Source organism: Gigantopelta aegis, chromosome 9 (assembly GCF_016097555.1).
Source record: "Gigantopelta aegis isolate Gae_Host chromosome 9, Gae_host_genome, whole genome shotgun sequence".
NCBI lineage: Eukaryota > Metazoa > Mollusca > Gastropoda > Neomphalida > Peltospiridae > Gigantopelta > Gigantopelta aegis.
The window spans coordinates 56,032,453-56,053,713 of record NC_054707.1 but is presented as its reverse complement, the minus strand read 5'-3'; the positions used below and the strand labels follow the sequence as shown (position 1 = coordinate 56,053,713).

The following is a 21,261-nucleotide window of genomic DNA, read 5'->3' as shown; positions in this document are numbered from 1 at the left end:
AGCCTAGTATGAAAAAGGCGTTCCTAGGTGTGCCCAGGACAGCGTACTTGAATATAGGTGGGTATTGGCATAAATATAATTTAAAAATAAATAAATAATAATAACAATAAAATTAATAAATGATTTTCAAGGTTTATTTATTATGTGTTAATTAAATTTTATTTTAAAATATTGCCTCCTTCCCACAACCCTCCATCCTCTTTGGGATTGCCCCTAGAATAGGTCCTTAGAAACAATCGGTGTCGTCTGCTTGAGGCTATTTTCAACTTTCATAGGTAATTAATATAATATACTTTTAATATAATCAGCGTATCATTAAAACCAAAGTATAGTGTAATTAATGTACATTTAAAACATATTTTAGGTCTACACATTTTATTATAAAGCACTGTGGACGATTTATTTTGGAGTTTTATAACAGTATAGTCAAATTCGTTGATAGGGGCCTACCTATTTTCGTGTGGGCTCGCCTGTCGATGACTGTTTTGTGCTAATCCTCCAAATGTACATTTTAAATGTCTGTTTTTGTTTTATTTTACATATTATATTTTTGACACAGCACTTATACAGAAAAAAAGATGGTGTTTTTTTATTATTATTATTTTAATGCAGCTTAAAAGTGCCCATTTCCCCCCACCCCCGAAAAAAAGAAAAAAAAGAAAAAAAGTCGCCGTTTGTTTAAATTACAAACTGTTTGATGATCCTGCAGTGAACATCGTTTTCTTACATTAACAGTATGCATTACAATCTATTTCTGAACCGATTCTTTTTTAAAAGTGCAATCACAAATAGGGTAGTGTTGTGGGACCCCCACCCCCCACCCCCCAGCCCCCCAGGTTGTTGGTGGGTTTGGGGGGTGTCTTTGTTTAGTTTTTTCCAAAACAATTCTATTCTTTTTTCCCCGGAAATGGAAATTATTTTTAAAAAAACAATATGTTAATAGGGCTGGGAAACACTATAAAGTTGAAGTTGTTGGTAACAGAGTAGACTATGGTACCCTATTTTTTTTTTTATCTAATCCTGTATTTATAATTGGAGGACCTTAAACTTTCACATGGTTAGATGCTATTTGGTATCCTAAAAAAAAAAAGTGAAGTATGTTCCTTTTTTTTTTTTAAAGGTTTACCTTCAAAAATAATTTTCTACACATGATGACGAACAGGGTAAGAATATATGATTAGTATGTACTTTAAACACCTGTAGCTTTCATAATTTATGGCAAACTCTAAGTGTGACGGTACATGCTCTTAATTTCTTTTCGCCTGTGGCGATATTCATTGTTTTAGAGGGCCGTGTGCAGTTCCATATGCACTTAAGGCCAGGTGGCCAGTAGTTACGTAATACCTCTGCGAGTGCGGTTCTTACAACCGTGATTTTGGCGACTGGCGACAGAATGTCTGGTCATCTAAGAAAATATACTGACTCTGGGAGAGGTGGAAATATCAGATAATAGGTGAGGTACCGCGTTGTGCCCCCAGGCGATATTCGCTGTCTCTGAGAGTTTTGAATAAATAGCTAGGATTTTAGAGATATCAGGGAGAAACATAGGAAGGCTTCCAGGGATCGCTGTCCGTCCGGACTGGTAATTATATATTTTCTGCTCTGTGTATAACCTTGATGTGATTGATGTGACTTTAAATATTTTAATACTGTATTATACCAATATTATTTAGACGGTGCTGCCGGTCATCTGACGCAGTAATCTGTAGGCTCACTGTCCTAAATAATTATAAAAAGATTATCCAGTCATCCTAGAGGACCTAGGTAAACTGTAGGTTATTGTCTTTATTGTGATAGGTACCAGTATTAAGTCTGTATCACACGTTACTGAATGAGTAGTTAAGGGTTAATTAAAAATTAACCAGTTAGGAATAGAGTTGTAATTCCTTTATTAATTAAGTTCTCCTGGAAGCGTTTCTCAATTATCACACGTTATTGAACGAGTAGTAAGGGTTAATTAAAAATTAACCAGTTAGGAATAGAGTTGTAATTCCTTTATTAATTAAGTTCTCCTGGCAGCGTTTCTCAATTATCACACATGTGGGTGTTGTGTCACGGTGAAGTGATTAGCATATTGTGTAAACTAGACACCTAGAGATTAACTAATTAAGTGATCAGTTCTGGGTTGTTATTATTTGTTGTTGTTAATTAACTACTGCGGCAGTACATTTGTCAGTGTAGGTTAATACAGATTCCAAAGTGTATTGTGTTTTTGTTGTGTTTTCTAGTGAACTAAACGTGCTATAATAATATATACTTTATATAAGATCTTATCTCTGATCATACCTAGACGAGCCAGCGTGTATAACTGCCTGTTACAGAGAGATCTAATAGATATACAGTTAGGAAAGATATTTGGACAATCGTGTTTCATTCAGTTAGGGGTATTATAGGATCCCCGTGACAGGAGTGAAAATTGGGGCGCTCGTCCCGGATCTGAAACGGGACATGCATATTTAAAAAAAAGTATTGTTTGTAAATGGGGGCTTTATAAATTATTTTTACAAATAACTATAAGTAGCAACGTTGTTCACTAGAAAATTAATTAATAATAAGTGCGTCATATCTAAACATGGATAAGAATTTGCTGGATAGGCCTACGCTCAGTGTAGTGGAGATTAAGCGTAAGGCCGAATTAGTTGAAATCGCGGGTGAGCGAGAAATTGATTTAACATCAGCTAAAACCTTAGGTGATATAAGGACAATTATTATCCAGGAAGTTTTTGGTGATAGTCCTGTTATGGAAGACAGTGAGATTGTTCCAGAGATAGAGATAAATGAGTTAAGTGTGGAACAAAAATTAGCTTTTAAAAAGCTTGAGTACGAAAGAGAAGAACGTGCATTAGATAGAGAGAGAGAAGAGAGGGATAGAGAGAGAGAGAGAAAAAGAAGATAGAGATAGGGAAGATAGAGAGAGGGAGAGAGAGAAGAGAGGGGTAGAGAGAGAGAAAGAGAAGATAGGGATAGAGAGAAAGAAGAGAGGGATAGAGAATTCCAGTTAGAAAAATTTAAAGTGGAACATGAGTTAAAGTTGAATACTGAAGAAGTCAGACGAGAAGTAGGAAATGGGTTTAACATGTCAGAGGCTTATAGATCAGTGCCTGTATTTGATGACCAGGAGGTAGATATGTTCTTCCAACTTTTTGAACGGGCCGCTAAGCAGCTAAATTGGCCGCAGTCTAAGTGGACATTGTTAGCCGTGTCTAAGTTTAAGGGGAAGGCTAGTGTAGCTTATAATTCAATGAGTGATGAGCGAGCAAGTCAGTACGACCTAGTTAAGGCTGCAGTGTTGAGGGCTTATGAATTACGACCTGAGGATAATCGTTTACGGTATAGCGAGTTGAGAAAAACGCAGGGTCAGTCTTATAGTGAGTTTGTGGCTAAGAAGGCAGGGATGTTTGATAAATGGGTGGTGTCTCATCAGGTAGAGTCATATACCGAGTTACGGGAGTTGTTGATCTTACAGGACATTAAAAATGGATTACCAGTTAGCTTACATATTCATTTAGAGGATCATGATGTCAAAAAGATAGAGGAGGCAGGCATAGTGGCAGATGATTACGTGTTAATATACAAAGCTCAGGCAGTACAGGGTAGCTCTTTACAACAGGGTGATAAGAAGAAATTTCAGCCAGGTTTTTCCTGGGAAAGTAACTATCGGGGAGAGTCTTCTAGTTGGTCAGCTAGTCAGGCAAGGAATGTACCTGGTGGGCAAAGTAAGGATAAACCTGCATTATCAGCCAATGCACGAACTTTTCGTCCACATTGCAGTTACTGTGAAAAGGATAACCATCTTTTCGGGGACTGTTTTAAAAGGAAACGCGATAATGTGCAAGTGGTCGGTTTAGTGAGGTCAGCTCCGTTAGCGAGAGAGTTAATGGTTAGTCCCATGGCAGAGAAAGTAAACCCGTATGTGTCCACTGGTATGGTTTGTGATGTGAAACAAGAATTGTGTCCTAAGGCAATATCAGTCTATCGAGATACTGGTTGTAGTCAGTCGCTTATAACGTCAAAGTGTTTAGCTGGTATAGAGAATTCAGATACAGGACGTAGTTTGGCCTTATACTCAGTTACTGGAGAAAAAATGGTTGTCCGGTTACATAACGTTTTCTTGTGTTCGAAGTTTGTGACGGGACTAGTTATTATGGGTGTTGTAAAGGACTTACCTGTTGAAAACATAGGAGTTTTGTTGGGTAATGATTTGACTAGTCAGTGTTGTCAGCCGAAATGTGACCAATTGTTAATTAAAGACAGCCCTTTACCAATAGAAGAGAGTGAGGTTGACGACATTAGATATCCTGCGTGTGTAAAGACTAGGGCTATGGCCAGTAGGGTAACACGATACCCAGAGGATATTTGTGATTTGTCTGATACATGTGTGAGCCATGAAATTGGAGTGGATGAGGTTATCAGTAAAATGGTAGATAAGTCAACTGAGGAATTAAATGTGGTGGAACCTGTTGATCTCCCGCAGAGGGGAAATGAACCAGTTGTGTTTGATAGGGGGGACTTACCTTGTAATAGACAAGAGTTAGTTCTAGAGCAGGGGGCTGATCCAAATTTGTTGGCAGCTCGCACTACATTGTTAACTGAGAGAGTATTAATGAATAAGAGAGTTAGAGATAGGAGGTGGCAGGCGACCGAATTAGCTAGGAAGCAACCGAGCCATGCTCAGAGCAAAATAAAATCAGTGTTTGATAGGAAGGATAGGAGTCGGGAATTTAAACCAGGGGATAAGGTGCTGCTGTACCTTCCCATTAAATGGGGTTCATTGCAGAACAGGTATTTCGGGCCTTATGTTGTGCTCAAACGGGTTAATGAGACAGGGTATGTGATAAACACTCCTGATAGGGTTAGGAAAAGTAGGTATTGTCACATCAATTTGCTAAAAGGTTATTTTGACAGACTGCCGATAGTTCCAGTGATACCGGTCCAAATTGAGAGTCACTCAATTTTTTGTGATGACGTCAAGACTGCAGAGAGAAAATTAACCAACAGCCAGATTCTAGCAGACTTGAAACCCCAGCGAGAAAAGTTGACTACGCTGATACAAGACAATGTTTCCATTTGTCAGGACCTTCCAACGGTTACCAATACCTTAAGCCAGGATGTGCGCTTGGAACCCAATGCTACACCGATTCGACAGCATGCCTATCGGAGAAAACCTGGAAAACGTGCGCAACTGAAAAATAAGGAAACGAAGTCCCAGTGGTCAGATGAATGCGAGAAGTCATTCAACCGTCTCAAGCAGATGCGCTACTCGTCTCCCGTGATGGCAGCTCCAGACTACCGAATGCCGTTCAAGCTAGCTGTGGATGCCAGTGACGTGGGAGCTGGAGCTGTGCTGTTCCAGGAAGACGAAAATGGACTGGACCATCCTGTAAGTTTCTTCTCAAAAAAAATTGACAAACACCAGGTGAACTATTCCACTATAGAGAAGGAAGCTTTGGCCATGGTACAAGCTCTGAAGCATTTTCAAATCTACGTGAAATCGGCAGTGCATCAAGTGGTGGTCTCATAATCCGCTCACTTTCATTCACAGAATGAAAGCCACCAACCAGAGAGTTTTGAGATGGAGTCTTCTCCTGCAGGAATTCCCATTTACCATTGAACATATCAAGGGCACATCCAATGTAATCGCTGATGCCCTGTCCCGAAGTTGAACGTTATGATAATGTGTTGACATTCTTGATTTCTATTTTGTGTTTATATATTTTATTGTATACCAGGGACTCAGAGACTCAGTGTAATTACTGGTAGTCACCTCTTTATTACATGTGTTATAAATGCCCGGATGCGTCGGTTAACGCACTTTTTGTTTTAATGTAGTATATTTCCCTATTCCTAGAGTAGAGGAAATATCCTTTTTGAGGTGGGTGTGTGTGACGGTACATGCTCTTAATTTCTTTTCGCCTGTGGCGATATTAATTGTTTTAGAGGGCCGTGTGCAGTTCCACATGCACTTAAGGCCAGGTGGCCAGTAGTTACGTAATACCTCCGCGAGTGCAGTTTTTACAACCGTGATTTTGGCGACTGGTGACAGAATGTTTGGTCATCTAAGAAAATATACCGACTCTGGGAGAGGTGGAAATATCAGATGATAGGTGAGGTACCGCGTTGTGCCCCCAGGCGATATTCGCTGTCTCTGAGAGTTTTGAATAAATAGCTAGGATTTTAGAGATATCAGGGAGAAACATAGGAAGGCTTCCAGGGATCGCTGTCCGTCCGGACTGGTAATTATATATTTTCTGCTCTGTGTATAACATTGATGTGATTGATGTGACTTTAAATATTTTAATACTGTATTATACCCATATTATTTAGACCGTGCTGCCGGTCATCTGATGCAGTAATCTGTAGGCTCACTGTCCTAAATAATTATAAAAAGCTTATCCAGTCATCCTAGAGGACCTAGGTAAACTGTAGGTTATTGTCTTTATTGTGATAGGTACCAGTATTAAGTCTGTATCACACGTTACTGAATGAGTAGTTAAGGGTTAATTAAAAATTAACCAGTTAGGAATAAAGTTGTAATTCCTTTATTAATTAAGTTCTCCTGGAAACGTTTCTCAATTATCACACGTGTAGGTGTTGTGTCACAGTGAAGTGATTAGCATATTGTGTAAACTAGACACCTAGAGATTAACTAATTAAGTGATCAGTTCTGGGTTGTTATTATTTGTTGTTGTTAATTAACTACTGCGGCAGTACATTTGTCAGCGTAGGTTAATACAGATTCCAAAGTGTATTGTGTTTTTGTTGTGTTTTCTAGTGAACTAAACGTGCTATAATAATATATACTTTATATAAGATCTTATCTCTGATCATACCTAGACGAGCCAGCGGGTATTACAGAGAGATCTAATAGATATACAGTTAGGAGAGATATTTGGACAATCGTGTTTCATTCAGTTACGGGTATTATAGGATCCCCGTGACACTAAGCATAATATAGGCCGGGTCGTAGCTCAGTGGTACAACACACTCTTGATGCATGACTGATCCCCGTTGGTGGGCTATTTTTCATTCCAGCCAGTGCTCCACTACTGGTGTAACGAAGGCCGTGGTATGTAATATCCTGGGATGGTGCATATAAAAACTGCTTTGCTGCTAATTGACAAGAGTAACCCATGAAGTGGTGGCATCGGGTTTCCTGTCTCAATATCTGTGTCCGATGCCATATAACCGTAAATAAAATTTGTTGAGTGCTTTGTTATATAAAACATTACCTTCCTTCCCTATTAAGTCTCAAAAACGTCACTGTAGGCCTATTCTGGATGATTTTTTTTTTTATACCGGTTGCGAGATTGCTATTACACTAACAAAATATTTTGTATTATTATGTTTGAGGTGTCTGATAGATTATGTAACCGTTTGTTCACATCAGAAGATAGAACAGCTTGAGCTTGAACTTTTTTAACATGCCCATATACCACTACGGTTTCAGGCATGTCCATCCCGGGTCCTGTTTCTGGATAGCCAGGGACTTAACTCGGGACAAAAAGTTAAGAGGAGAATTTGAAATATTACTTTAAAAAATGCTGCCGACAGCCAGAGCCCTGAATGTGGTTGACCCTCTGACATTGTGGTCATCCACCAATATAAAATCCTGGCTACGCCAATGGGAATATGCCACAATCAGAAGAGATTAGGCCCTTTTTAAGGGCACCATGGGCAACCTAGGGAGACACCCCAGCATCAACGAGGTCTAATTAATGAGGTACTCTCGACGCACTAATTCCAAACCTATACGTAGCTCCCTTATTTTACTCTTTAGACTGACTGTTCAAAAATGCACCAAATGGCACTTATTTTGGCCATCATCCAAATTCCAAATTCCATAGAACCACCACACCCTCTGCCTCCCTTGCGCCAGTCATCGCAGGCGGTCCTTCTTCCTACCTCCCCCACCCTTTCCTGTCATGGACAGGGGAGCTGGTTACAACAGCTTGCTCTGAATTTACACGTTAAAACCTAGTCCTGTCCTCCTGTCCTATGGGAACAAACGTGAGGTATATACAATTTTTAAACGAAATGCAAGATAAATGATATCTTAACTAACACGAGAGCTGGAGACATGAGTGTAGAATTATTTTTCTTACATATCTTTATCTTTAAAATACAGGTTTACAGTAAATTAAAAAAACAATTCTTTTGTTTAACGACACCACTAGAGCACATTGATTAATTAATCATCGGCTATTGGATGTCAAATATTTGGTAATCGGAGGAAACCCACAACATTGTTCTTAATGCATCAAGGGATCTTTTGTATGCACTTTCCCACAGTGAGGAAAGCACATACCATGACCTTTGACCAGTTGTGGTGCACTAGTTGGAACGAAAAAAAACCTATCAGTTGATGTGATCTATCGAGGTGACTCGATTATGCAACGCAGACCTCAGGCGAGCACTCTAACAAAATAAATTGAAGTAACAGACCCGTTTTTAAATGCTATGACACAATTTTCACTATTAAAACCATTTTACCTTTTATTATTTAGAATATTCACTTTTGTTTACCTAAACTGGTTGTTGTCATCTGGGATGTGGTCATCCAGGTTTTAGTAAAACCCCAACATTTTTCATAATTCTAAAAATGCACATCTGAGAAATATTGGTTATCGAGACAATCTCTAGTTTTGGGGTTTTTTTCCATGTTTAAACATCACAAACTTTAGCTTCTCTCTATTATAACCTTATCCAAATGTGTTGCAGGTTTGTAGATTAACTAAACTTAGAGTCCATTTATACGGGCTGAAACTAGGGTCTGCACCTTTAAAACATATTTTGAACCAAATTATATATACGGCGCTCGCGTTTATGTAATATACACTGTTGACTTACAAGTACGTCATCTGACAACAGAAATCGACATGTGTAGCCTTAATCTCTGACAGTGGTTGGTTTGGATTGATATTTAAGAAGCCAATCAGATGTCTTTAAATTGATATCCAACATGTATCATATCTTCGTGTGATAACATCTTACACTGTTGCCTAAAACATTTTATGCAGAGGTACGCTTGGTGATTACTGTAAAGAATTCACATTTGTTTAGTGCATTTGGCGCTGTTCTTTTGCCATTCTTCGTGATTATAGTTAGGTCTGTAAACCTTTGGACTATTGAACCTTCGGACTATAGAGCTGTAACCATATAAAGGGTTAAAGTTAGTAAAAATTGTCAGGTCATTCATCTTTTTTTTTTGTAATAGGATGTAGGTAAGTATTACATTAAAACTGAACATCACAATGTGTTTCATTTGAATGCATGTTAAATTATTTAGATATAAAAAAAAAAAAAAATTGAAAATCACCCAAGCTATTTTAAAAACACAAAGAGGTATGTACCACTTCATTTTGCAGGCAGTATTTTAAACACCATGCATGCAAGAATCTACAGAATTCTATATCTACACTCCCAGACTCGTATACAAAAGTTTAATGTATCGGAAGATACAATTACCCCACCCCATCCCATCTCAACATACATAATAATTTTGATATATCAAAAGTAACTATCATCCCATTTACAAATTCATCACAAATATTTTATTTATTTTAGATGCATTGATAACATTAGCAATGTATGAAAGTGCAAGAGAGGATGGTGTTCCATTTTCATTTGAATCGTAAGTTGTTTTGCTTTTCTTTTTTTCTTTCTTTTTTTTACCATACTGCAGTAATCTGTGTTATAGAATTAAAGTCCCCAAGAGATATGAAAAGATAGCTAACATTACAGTTTTATTTAATAAAATGTTATATTTGTAAAACAGCAAAAATACATATATATTAGACTAATAATTTACAAGATTTAAAATTATATTTCTTTAATGATCTCGGATCATAATATATGTGGTTTATTGGTTTACTGCTATGGTTGACTGCTCCTGTTGTAATTTGTAGGGATTTGTGATTAATCAAGTTCATCAAGCACTGCTTGTTTTAATTTGATCAGTTAATCTAGTATAAGTTTATAATGTTCAAGTAAAACAAAGTACAATACAGAGTTACTTCCCCTGTACATAATTAATGGATAATTCAGTTGTATTCAGTTTATGTTTACTCTTAATTCAAATGCACATACATACCATATATCCCTTTGCTGTTTCTGCAGTAAAACATGTTTTCAATCCAGGCATCAAACTAAGTCTAGAATTGTCGTTCATGTTATAGGAGGTTACAATGTGTCAAAGAAGTCGAGAACGGTATACAGCTAATAGTATGCTTGTGAAAATGTAATTAATTGTGATCGTATGAGTCCCTTATAATATTGATCGATCATTGATTGGTTGGTGCAAACTGATTACCAATCACAAAATTTCATTTAATTCTCAACAGTACCATCAACATATCAGTTGGTGGGAGTTACTAGTTTACTCTTATTTCAAGTTTACTCATTTCTTACATTTATTGCCGAATCTGAGGTAAACCATTATGATTGGTTACCTAAAACAGTTTGTAACCAGGTATTAAATATGGCATATGATACCTCCCCCAGCTGAAAGGTGAAATTAACAACAGCCCTCCTTCCAGTTGCTGGTATCTTCTGACAAACATACAAAAATAACCCCTTTATAAAAAAAAATTCTGGTGACCTATATGTTAGAAACTGCAATTTTGTTTTACATTTGTCAAAGAAAATGGGACATATCCATCTGCAAATCAATTTTAGAAATAACTCTATATGTTTGTCTTTAGCATGGAAAAGCATGGAAACAGCCCTGAAACAGCTGAATCAGATGATTTAGACAGAACCACTCACAAACGTAAACTTGATGTAAGTATCATAGGCATATGGGGTCCCATTTTTGTAGGGTGGTTGACTGATTTTTGCCTGAATTAAACAAAAGTGACCGAATCTGGATCACAACGTTCGTTTATTCATATTAGCTGTCACAGGGATCCTATAATACCCGTAACTGAATAAAACACGATTATCCAAATATCTCTCCTAACTGTATATCTATTAGATCTCTCTGTATCGGGCAGTCCAATACCTGAGTGGCTCAGCTCTAGGTTATCAGAGATAAGATCTTATATAAGTATATATAATATAGCACGTTAGTTCACTAGAAAACACAACAAAAACACAATACACTTTGGAATCTGTATTAACGTTAAGCTGACAAATATATTTGCCGCAGTTAATTAATTAACAACAACAATTAATAACAACCCAGAACTGATCACATAATTAGTTAATCTCTAGGTGTCTAGTTTACACAATATTCTAATCACTTCACTGTGACACAACACCCACACGTGTGATAATTGAGAAACGCTTCCAGGGGAACTTAATTAATAAAGGAATTACAACTCTATTCCTACTTGGTTAATTATTAATTAACCCTTAACTACTCATTCAGTAACCTTGTAATACAGAATTAATACTGGTACCTATCACAATAAAGACAATAACATACAGTTTACCTAGGCCCTCTAGGATGACCGGCTAAGCTTTAATAATTTTAGAACTTCGTCAGATTACCGGAAACACTGTCTAAATAATATTGGTATAATACAGTATTAAAATATTAAAAGTCACATCAATCACATCAAGGTTATACAACAGAGCAGAAATAGATATTTACCAAGTCCAGTCGGACTAACGTTCCCCGGGAGCCGTCCAATGATTCTCCCCGATAAATCTAAAATCCTAGCTATTTATCGCATGGGGGCACATCGCGGTACTCCCCCTATCATGGGATATTTCTACAGCGACCAAGACGGCATATTTTCTTAGATGACCAGACTTACTGTCGCCATTCCGCTAGGAATACAAGGTCGTAAAACAGAGCTCGCGGAGGTATTACGTAACCACTGGCCACATGGCCTCAACATCTGGTCTGGGTGTGTATTGGGAACAGCTCGACCACCGTCGCGCGGGGGTATTACATAACCCAGCCGCAAACAGCCCTCTAAAACAATTAACATCGCCACAGGCGAAAAGATAAGAGCATGTTCCGTCACATTAGCATTACTGCCAAACACCTGACTAGGGTTGCAAATGAATTACCACACATTTTTACATGGATTACAACTAATAATGTGGGTAGAATAATGAAAATACATGGTGAAAAGTGTTCAGGCCAGCTCATTTTACCTAAATTTCTCTGTTGTTTTTCCCAAAATTTCAGGACTTTCCCCCTGCCCCTGCCCCATCTTGTATGCTTATGGTAAGTATGGCGGTTTTTAATTTCATCAAGAACTTGATGTTTGATAGATCAAAGATAAAATAGAGGAACACATGTTTGTATGAACTTGTTTATTAGTTCCCTACCGGTCCAAACGGAGGGGACTATAGGTTTCATCTCCATCCTTCTGTCTGTCTGTCCCACACATATAGTTTTCTGGATGTTATTTTCAGAAGCCTTGAGATATTGACCTGAAATTTTGTGTATAACTTTATCATGTACTGTTACATATGGCCTCAGATTACAGTTATCTTCCCATTTGGTTGTCCAAAATCTGGAAATTTGACCGCGCAAGTAGTCTGCTGTTTGACTGGGAGTGGGAACTATTTTCTCGTGCCCCTATCCACAGAGGTTCAGGCACGCCCACTACGGATTTAGCCTCTGACTTCGCCAGTGACTAACTCCGGAGCAGGAGGGGGGGGGGGTAAGTTTGAGGTGGGCGGAATTTGGAAGAAAGCCATTTAGTACGGTCAACGCGAGCGCGGACCAAATAGCAGACACTTCGTAAACTTGAAGTACACCGAGTGGGAGCCGTGCTCTGATTGGCTGAATTTCGATTCCTCGGTGAAGCCTGTTTTTTACCTAAGTCTACAAAGAGTAACTGCATCCAAAAACATGTCCGGACTCCAAAATTTAACCCAAAATAGTTAAGACTGCTCGGCCAAAAAGTTTTAAGGTGATTTTGAGCAATTGAACGGGCGCCAAAGTAAAATGCGTTAGACTGCTTATAAAAAAATAAACATAAGAATTTTGAACTGCTTCCAAAATGTTTAAAGTCTAACTAGCCCAAAAAAGAGATTAGTACTCACGGAGGTGAAGGAGGTTGGCAAAGGGGAGGACGTCACGGTGAGCCGATGAAGTTGGAGGAGTCTATATCCGTGAAGAAGTACCGGTATGGGCTGATTGCTAGTTGCCTGAGCAATGGACGGTAGTTATCCCCCGATATCGTCTTAACGATACGATGAATCGTCGGGTTATCCATTTCCTTCAACAGCATTCCCTGGTGGTAAATTCCGGCTTGGTGTATGGTGACAATACACACCTCCTCCTTGTCACGCAGTAGCGTTTTGGTAATAGCAAACTCTCCTTCTTGGCTCCTTGGTAGCTTGACCCAGGCTGTTGTTCTGGGTTTGATATAGAGTTTGGTGACATCATCCATGTTCATTCGCACAAGGTTAGCGTACCGCTGGTGAAGTTTGCCGGCCTGTAGTGTCCACTGTGTGGTATGCGGGTCGTCGGGTTTCGGCGGTTGCAACGGTTGGCTTGGCTTGTCCGGTTGGCCACTCGGGGGAGTGGTTGCCTTCCGTTTCACTACAGCCGCTTTTCGGGCCTGCGCCTCAACGGGTGCCGCCTGTATAGTCGGCGGCACAACCGGAGGCGCTGAAGTCCTGGCCTGTGGAGTGGGTCTAATCAGACCTTTGGTCGAAGTCGGGACGTCCGGGGCTGGTGCCTCTTCCAAACCTGTCTTCTTCCGGGGAACGGCGGTGGGCGGCACAACAGAAGGAGTCGCCGCCGGCGGTTTAGCCGCCGGTTTTGGCTCCCCCTGTGTCTTTCCTGTCGCACGTCTCCTCCTCCTCCATCTTCCAGTCTTCAGTGGTGCCGGATCCCCGTACACCAAGGTCACGGAAGCCCGTGACCCGGTGTACGTGACGCGGTATTCGAGTAGCACTCCATAACTGGCTATGAGTCCCCCCAGGTGGGGGGGTAACTCGAGAGAGCAGGCGCACACGTCTTGTCTCATCGTAAGCCGTAGTAGAAGTGCAAGAATCGACTGTTTGACTGTGATTATTTCATGAAAGAAAGCTATGAAGTGGCAACTGTTTGACTGAAGTGACAGGGGATAGCATGTAGTTTGTAAACATGTGTAACTTGTTGACATTGAAGACTTGTTTGTGGTAATTCCGGCCCATGCAAAAGTAGTGCATTTTGTGTAAAATGGGTATACTCCGGCCTGGTTTAGAGGGTGTGTCTGTTTAAACCAATATGCTGGGAGAAAGAGCTGGACAACAGGGGTTGTCCTTTTCAGGGTATGTGTCCCCCATGCAGGCAAAGGTACATACAAAACTTCACGGGCCTGCTGATATTAATAAAAATGTTATAGCCACTAAGGCTATATAGAAACAGATAGCGAAATTAATTGTGGTCTGAGGCCATATGAAGTTTAACTTTCATGGCGATTTACCCATTTTTTATGGAGTTATGGCCCTTGATGTTATGTGGAAAAAAAATTTCTGGATGTTTTTTTAAAAAGCCTTGAGACATATTTTGTATATAGCTTTATTATGTACTGTTACAGATCATGCTTAACTTTTATGATGATTCACATATTTTTGACAGAGTTATATGTCCGTTGAACTAAGGAGAAGTGTGAAAATTTGTTTTCCAGACTTCTTTTTTTTCAGAAGGCCTTGAGACATTGACATGAAATTATGTGCATAGCTTATACTGTTACAGATCAAGTTATACTTTTATGGAAATTTACCTATTTCGATGTACTTATGACCCTTTAACTTAAGAGATATACAAATTTGTTTTCCAGACTTTTGTTTTGCAATGCCTGAAGATATTGATATAAAATGTTGTATATGCCTTTATCATGTACTGTTACTGATCAAGTTTAACATTTATGGTGGTTTACCCTCTTTTCACAGAAATATGGCCCATCAATTTAGGAGATACAAAAAATATTTGAGTGCGGTAGGGGACATGTATTGCTTTATCAGTACTCTCATAATGCTTGTTATCTTGAACATTGCTATATCATAAAGGTCACCTTTAAATGCCATGATGAATTTTTTTTAATCCATTACTCCAGAGATATTCATTTTCATATATTAGTAGTAACTTGCTTTGTTTCTTCATTGTTCTGCATGGTGTCTGGTGTGGGTAACCACCACTCCAAATTACTCCCAGGTCTTTCATGTAATTTAGGCTTTTTGCTCAGCACTAATATTTTGTCAGTAATTAAGCAGTAAAATAATAATGGGGGCATACCCTTAATTACCTAAATGTTCATGGCTAGTACTCAAAATTGTCTAAGCAAACTTTGGGGGGGGGGGGGGGGGGAAGCATGTTAAAGTCCTTAATCTGAAGTTTTGTCATTGTGAGATACATGTATGTGCCGAGATAATAGTTTGAACCAAAATATTTTTGATTATTTACCTAAAGAACACTAAACACATATTTTGTGGACAGCAGTGCATATGCTTTTGTCACAGTGCATGTTGTGAACAGACAGTGCTCAGTATATATTTTAGTCACAGTATGTTTGAACAGACAGCAGTGTATATTTTTGTCACAGTATGCAGGCATCGAAATAAGCATTGTGTCTGGTAACCCATTTACAGGTTACCACAAAATATAGCCTGGTAACCTATAGGTTACCACAACTTTATGAATGTTAGAATTGAATTCTTGTTACTACTACTACTTTTAACGCTAAAACGCGGACGTTCTGAAATTGTATAGGTGCACGCGAACATTGGTATGAGAAACAAAATCCGGAAGTATATTTATCTAGTGGGCACTGCATAAACGCGTATTGCCGAAATTGCTTTACAATTGCACAAGTGCGCATGAACATCGGTGCAATTTCGTACGAGAAAATGAAACACGGAAGTAAATTCATCTAGTGGACGCTGCTTAAATGCAGACTGACTATAATTGCTTGCAATTACACAAGTGCACGCGAACATCGATGCAATTCCTTATGAGAAAACGAAACACGGAAGTCCGGAATGCATTGCCTAGTTTACGTTCGGAAACGAAACTACTGTTACTTTGAAATTTTTGTCGAGAATGAAACACTGTTCTCGACTTTTCTTACATGTGGTAAACTCCCGGTAACCTGAACGACCGTTCTCGACTTATTTCGATGCCTAAGTATGTTTGAACAGATAGCAGTGTATTTGTGTTTGTCATAGTATGTTGTGAACAGACACCAGTGTATATATTTTTAACAGAGTATGTTGTGAAGAGACAGCAGTGTATGCTTTTGTCACAGGGTATGTTATTAACAGACAAAAATGTATATGTTTTTTGTCACATAGTTCTATTTTTTTCCAGAAAGATGGATTTGTTCACCCAACTACACCCGATATTCCGAAGACATCAATGCAGTACAGTCTTCCTTCTTTTCAAATTGGCATAGGAGATTTGGACTTCGGCTCAGCTAAAGCAATTCGTGGTAAAACAGTTTAATGTACATGTATTTCTTTGTTAGGCCAAATTGTAACAGTTTCCAATTTATATTCAAATCTAGAGAAGTTATTCATTTACATACATTTACCGTTACATTTTAATATATATCAGAACAAGATTCTGCCACTACCGCCTACTTTTCTTGCCTATGATTATACTTCTCACTGCACTCAGTAGATGTAGCCACCTAGCAAATGTGCAGAAGAAGAAAAAAAAAAAGTGTCAAATAGATTAAATGTATTTTCCTCACTTCCCCATCAAAGCACCTTTTATAGCAAGAGTGTAAACAGACCTCAGTAATACAGTGAGGTTTTTCTTCTTGTTTAATTGTAGAAGAAGGCAAAGAGAATGACAACTGCCAAGATGTAGATGACGGCGAGAGTCCACATGATCGAAACTTCAACACATCCAATAAGAATCAAAATAAAAGTTCAGACCACAGCATTCAGCTCTGTGACTTTGCTACCATTGGAAAATCTGGACAGACTGTTTATTTGGCAGAGCAAAATATCAAACATGGGAACTATGTCAATGACAACAGTACTGCACAATCTGATTATGTTCATCTTCAAGGATATTCAAAAGACCAGAGTGCAAAAACTTCTGAATGTTCAGCCCATAAAGACTTTACATTTTCAAAAGAAGATGAAAGTGAAAAACGTAGTACTTCAGAACCAGAAGACAAAGGAAGAAAACAGCATAGTGAACCAGGGCCATTGACAACTATGGAAGACCTATTTAAAGGTAACACCAACTGTAAACCGGGCATAGTGGTTATGCCATTGACCAAGGGTTTACCCTGCTTATAGCCAGTTGCTAATTTTTATACAAAGTGGCTATATATAACATTTAGTATTTGGCTATTAAAGTATTGTTTAAATTGGCCACTTTTTAATAATGTTCAAGGAAATACCCCACATATCTAAAAAAAAAAAAAAAAAATTGTTCCTGTGTGAGCCCTTTGACAACATGGCTATCAGGTGCTGGGTTCATATCCCAGTAATGGCTCCCTCCCAGAAAGAGTTTGAAGGTCTCAGTGGGGAGGTGTAAGGCAACTACGATGACTTGTCCATCTTGGATATATAGCTCATATAGTTTGGATAACTCGGGTGTATGTTCAAGACAGCATACCTAATCCGTAATTAGATATAAGCATGGTAATTAATTCATATGAAATGTATGTGTGATTTACAAGTATGAACAACTTATGTAAAAACAATACCAGCTATAAAACAAATGCCAGCAACAACTATATGGAAGACTTTTTTCTATTGCAGAATTATCTCAAGAAGCTAAAATGGTTACCATGCAGTTTTCATCAGATTTTGTGTAAGTGAAATGTATAAATAATATTTACTACTCATTTATATTTGAAAATTAAATCATGACCATATTCCAGATTATTTACAAGATTAGTAAAAGATTTCTCATATTAAATGTTACAAAATAATACTGAACATAAAAAGTTGCAATCTTGAGAATATTTTAGTATTTAACTACTGAGAATGGATCACTTACAGGATTCACCTCTCATGACACAACATTCTTTGATATCCTTTTGAAGATGTTGTTAATCTAAGTCCTATAAAAAATTCCTGTTTTAATATTATCCATATAATATGTAGTAATGTTTTGTTTGTATATTTAAAAAAAGAAGAAAGAGGTTAGAAGTTGTACCAAGATATGAAATTAAGACATATATGTAGTCGTTAAATGTTTTTAGAATTTATAGATTTGATAGTCATGTACAAGATTTAATTACAAATTTATATACAGTGGACTGTTCAAACCAGCATCTGTGTAATCTGAATTTTTTGCAAACTGACACAATCTCAAAAGTCCTGTCCACTAATAACCACTTGGTTGACATCTGTCTAATCCTGCACTCTGTGCACACAGGTTCATTTTATAGTCCCCATTGAATCTGGTTTAGAGACCACCATATCTGCAGTCCACCAGACAAGAACATCGAGAAATCTACTTGTCCAGCAATATTTTCACTTGTCCAAATAAATGTTTTGTTTTATTCAAGTACAAGGACCGCATTTTTGTTAGCTCAAAATGAAACTACATTAAACAGTTTTATTTGTCCACTGGACAACCAACCATTGAGGTACATTTTACTTGTCCGAGCAGATTTTCACTTGTCAGGACAAATAGACCAATGCTTATTTCGAACACTGATCTGAGAAATGTTATTCTTATTTTGTCTTTAGCTATAGGATTTAATTTAAATACTCCCCCCCCCCCCCCAAACTTTACATTGCATTATTTCCATGGTAACAACTAGAAACTGTCTGCATTGTGGCGTTACTTTCACTTTGCTGTTATATTTTCAGTCAAAGTGAAAATTATGAAACGTTTTGCATGACACGCTTGGATCAGCTGATTTCCCATGCTCAGGACCTGGAGCAAGCCTATATCAAACAAAAGGAAGTACTTAGACAGAGACTCAGAGTTATATCTCACACTCTTCAGAATATGTAGGCATATTCACAAACAGAAATTTACACTTTGGATTTTCAAGTAAATTATTTATTGTTAGCAGTGTACATGTAGTATGAATATCCCATTCAGTTAAAATAATTATTAATATAATATAAAAAGTTCAAAAAATAAAATAAAAATTGACGTTTCATCTGTATATTAAGACTTCAAGAGTATGATGGAAGAGTATGATGTTCACTAAAGAAATATTGTACATGCACAACAGTTACTAACTAAATTTAGCATGGTATTTCATTTATGATTATATAATAGGATTGGCACAGACCTTTTAAGAGTTATCGAATTTCAGCTTAGGGCTTGAATTTGACAAATACTGATTTTATGCTTTAAAAGTTTTCGAGTTTGCAAAAATTTCCTTGAATTAAAAAAAAAGATACTGGGTGCACTTTTTGTTGAGTTTTTATAAATTTGGAAACTATAACCATGTGACAGTTTTTGAAAACATTGGAATATGTGCATTCACATTAATTAATGGACATGTGGGTTCACTTCTTGTTGGGTCTTAGGAAAAAAAAAAAAAATTAAACATTCTATGTTCCCTTATAATCGTTGAACATTTGATATATTTGTACCCCAATAGATTTTAAAAAAGGATAAATTTTAAAATTGATATTCCCCAGTAATTAAAGTTGGAATATTTTACATTTGTCCTGTACAACAACTAGCTCAAAAAACAAATACAGCTATCACTATTCCCTAATAGCTGAAAACTTAAAATATTAAATCATATCTTTCCTTAATGACTGAAAATTTAAAACAGTTTGACTTGAATACATATATGAATCATGAGCTAAAAATTATTTTATTTCTCATTTATATTTCCTTATAAAAAAATGTAAAAAATTCTTTTACATTTGCTTGGTCCAGTAGTTGAAGCATAGAATGTGTTACCTAGCATGTGCTCTAAAAATAAATGTTAGTCTTATATTCATAATGTAGTTAAAAACATGTCGGCTTTGAAAACCCAACCTCAAAACATGTCACGTCTTTGTGCCCCAATAGCTATTCTTTGTTTACTTCAGTTGTAATAAAAATATGGATTTGAGATTACTAGTATCTAAAGTGCTCCTTTATTAATATAAAAAAATTTCCGGTTGCTTTTTTGTTTATATTTTACATTGTTAAAAACATATTTTGCATTAAAGACATTAAAAATAAAAATTGTTTTATTTTTTCATTTGTTGTTTGTGGTAATATATGTATGACCTGGGCTCCCTTCCATGAAGCAATCTTTGCATTAAGATCACCTCAAATGCACAACTACTTTATTTACTTAGGTGATCTTAGCACTAAGACAGCTTCATGGAATGGGGACCAGAACAATTTAAATTATTTTGCAGGGCTCGAACTTAAGAATTTATTACCTACGACAATAGGCAAAATGCTCACCTCTGGCAATTTTGAGTCTGCCTACATCAGTAACATTTGCAACAATAAACCCATAGCTTAAAAAGCAAAAAGTAATCCCACAATCAATGGGAAAATCTTTATTCGGTGGCAACAAACTGTTAAACTCTTACATACGACAATTTATATCAGTTACAGCAATTGCTGTCGGTGCCTTTGTTAAGCTCAATCTCTGTATTCATTCAAGATGGACCGCAATCTTTTGGGGGGAAAATAATGTAGTGTTAAGACCTTCGTTTCCAACAGATGTAAGTGTCACCACACCCTTTACTAGTGGTGTGGACAACAACAATTTATTTCTTATTAAAACTTACTATTTTAAAGATGCAACTTTCTTGCATTGTTAATTTTTTTTATTTTTTTTATTGTATTTCATCAGTTTACAGATCCATGAGGATAAAATCAACTGTGAACTTCAGTGTATACTGTTAAAAAAAGGTAATTTACAATTAGCTAAGTTACCTTAAAACTGAACCATTCAGCAGCATGTTTAGTTATTATTTTTATTGTCCCAAGACTGATATAAACAGTGTGGAAAACTTGGCCAACTTTGTTGTTCTGTCATTAGTAAAGCCAGCCAACGTTTACAATGCAAACCACATCAAGGCTTTACCATCTGAATACTTATACTCAAATTCACAATGCCAGTTTTATGTTTTATCATTAGCACCACAACACACTTTCAGTAGAGGAATCACACATTTAAAGAATTGCTTATGCTAGTTGTTAACATTAGCTCTAGATAATGGCACTTATTTAAGTCAGTTTATTGTCTGTCATGATATGGCTGAATGTTGCCTTCACAGTAATTTGGGTTGAGAGGTAGCTCAAAGGTAGTGCCGACCAGAGGTATGATGTGTCACAGGATATATCATTCTTGATGGACTCATTTTCCCTCATCCACCAGTGTCTGTGGCTGGTACATCAAAGGCACTAAGTAATATGTACTG

At 37.4% G+C, this 21,261-nt stretch overlaps 1 protein-coding gene across 3 annotated transcripts; it reads left to right on the top strand.

The window, feature by feature from the left end:
* Positions 1-209: 209 nt before the first annotated feature.
* LOC121381228 lies at positions 210-20,065 on the top strand. Of its 3 annotated transcripts, XM_041510444.1 has the most exons (9): positions 247-275; positions 1,121-1,163; positions 9,565-9,631; positions 10,701-10,779; positions 12,140-12,178; positions 16,262-16,382; positions 16,730-17,140; positions 17,674-17,725; positions 18,736-20,065. In XM_041510444.1, the coding sequence occupies exons 3-9, from the start codon at positions 9,585-9,587 to the stop codon at positions 18,881-18,883; spliced, it is 897 nt and encodes a 298-aa protein (XP_041366378.1). In that variant the 5' UTR covers positions 247-275; positions 1,121-1,163; positions 9,565-9,584; the 3' UTR covers positions 18,884-20,065. The 3 variants fall into 3 exon arrangements, with proteins under 3 accessions (XP_041366377.1, XP_041366380.1, XP_041366378.1); XM_041510443.1 differs by lacking the exon at positions 1,121-1,163 and having other exon boundaries at positions 210-275; XM_041510446.1 differs by lacking the exons at positions 1,121-1,163; positions 12,140-12,178 and having other exon boundaries at positions 210-275.
* Positions 20,066-21,261: the final 1,196 nt, after the last annotated feature.

Coding starts and splice junctions, on each gene's coding strand:
- LOC121381228 (XM_041510443.1), top strand. CDS start 9,585: ATGTATGAAAGTGCAAGAGAGGATGGTGTTCCATTTTCATTTGAATC. Junction 10,780..12,139: donor CTCACAAACGTAAACTTGAT/GTAAGTATCATA, acceptor CCAAAATTTCAG/GACTTTCCCCCTGCCCCTGC. Junction 16,383..16,729: donor CTCAGCTAAAGCAATTCGTG/GTAAAACAGTTT, acceptor GTTTAATTGTAG/AAGAAGGCAAAGAGAATGAC.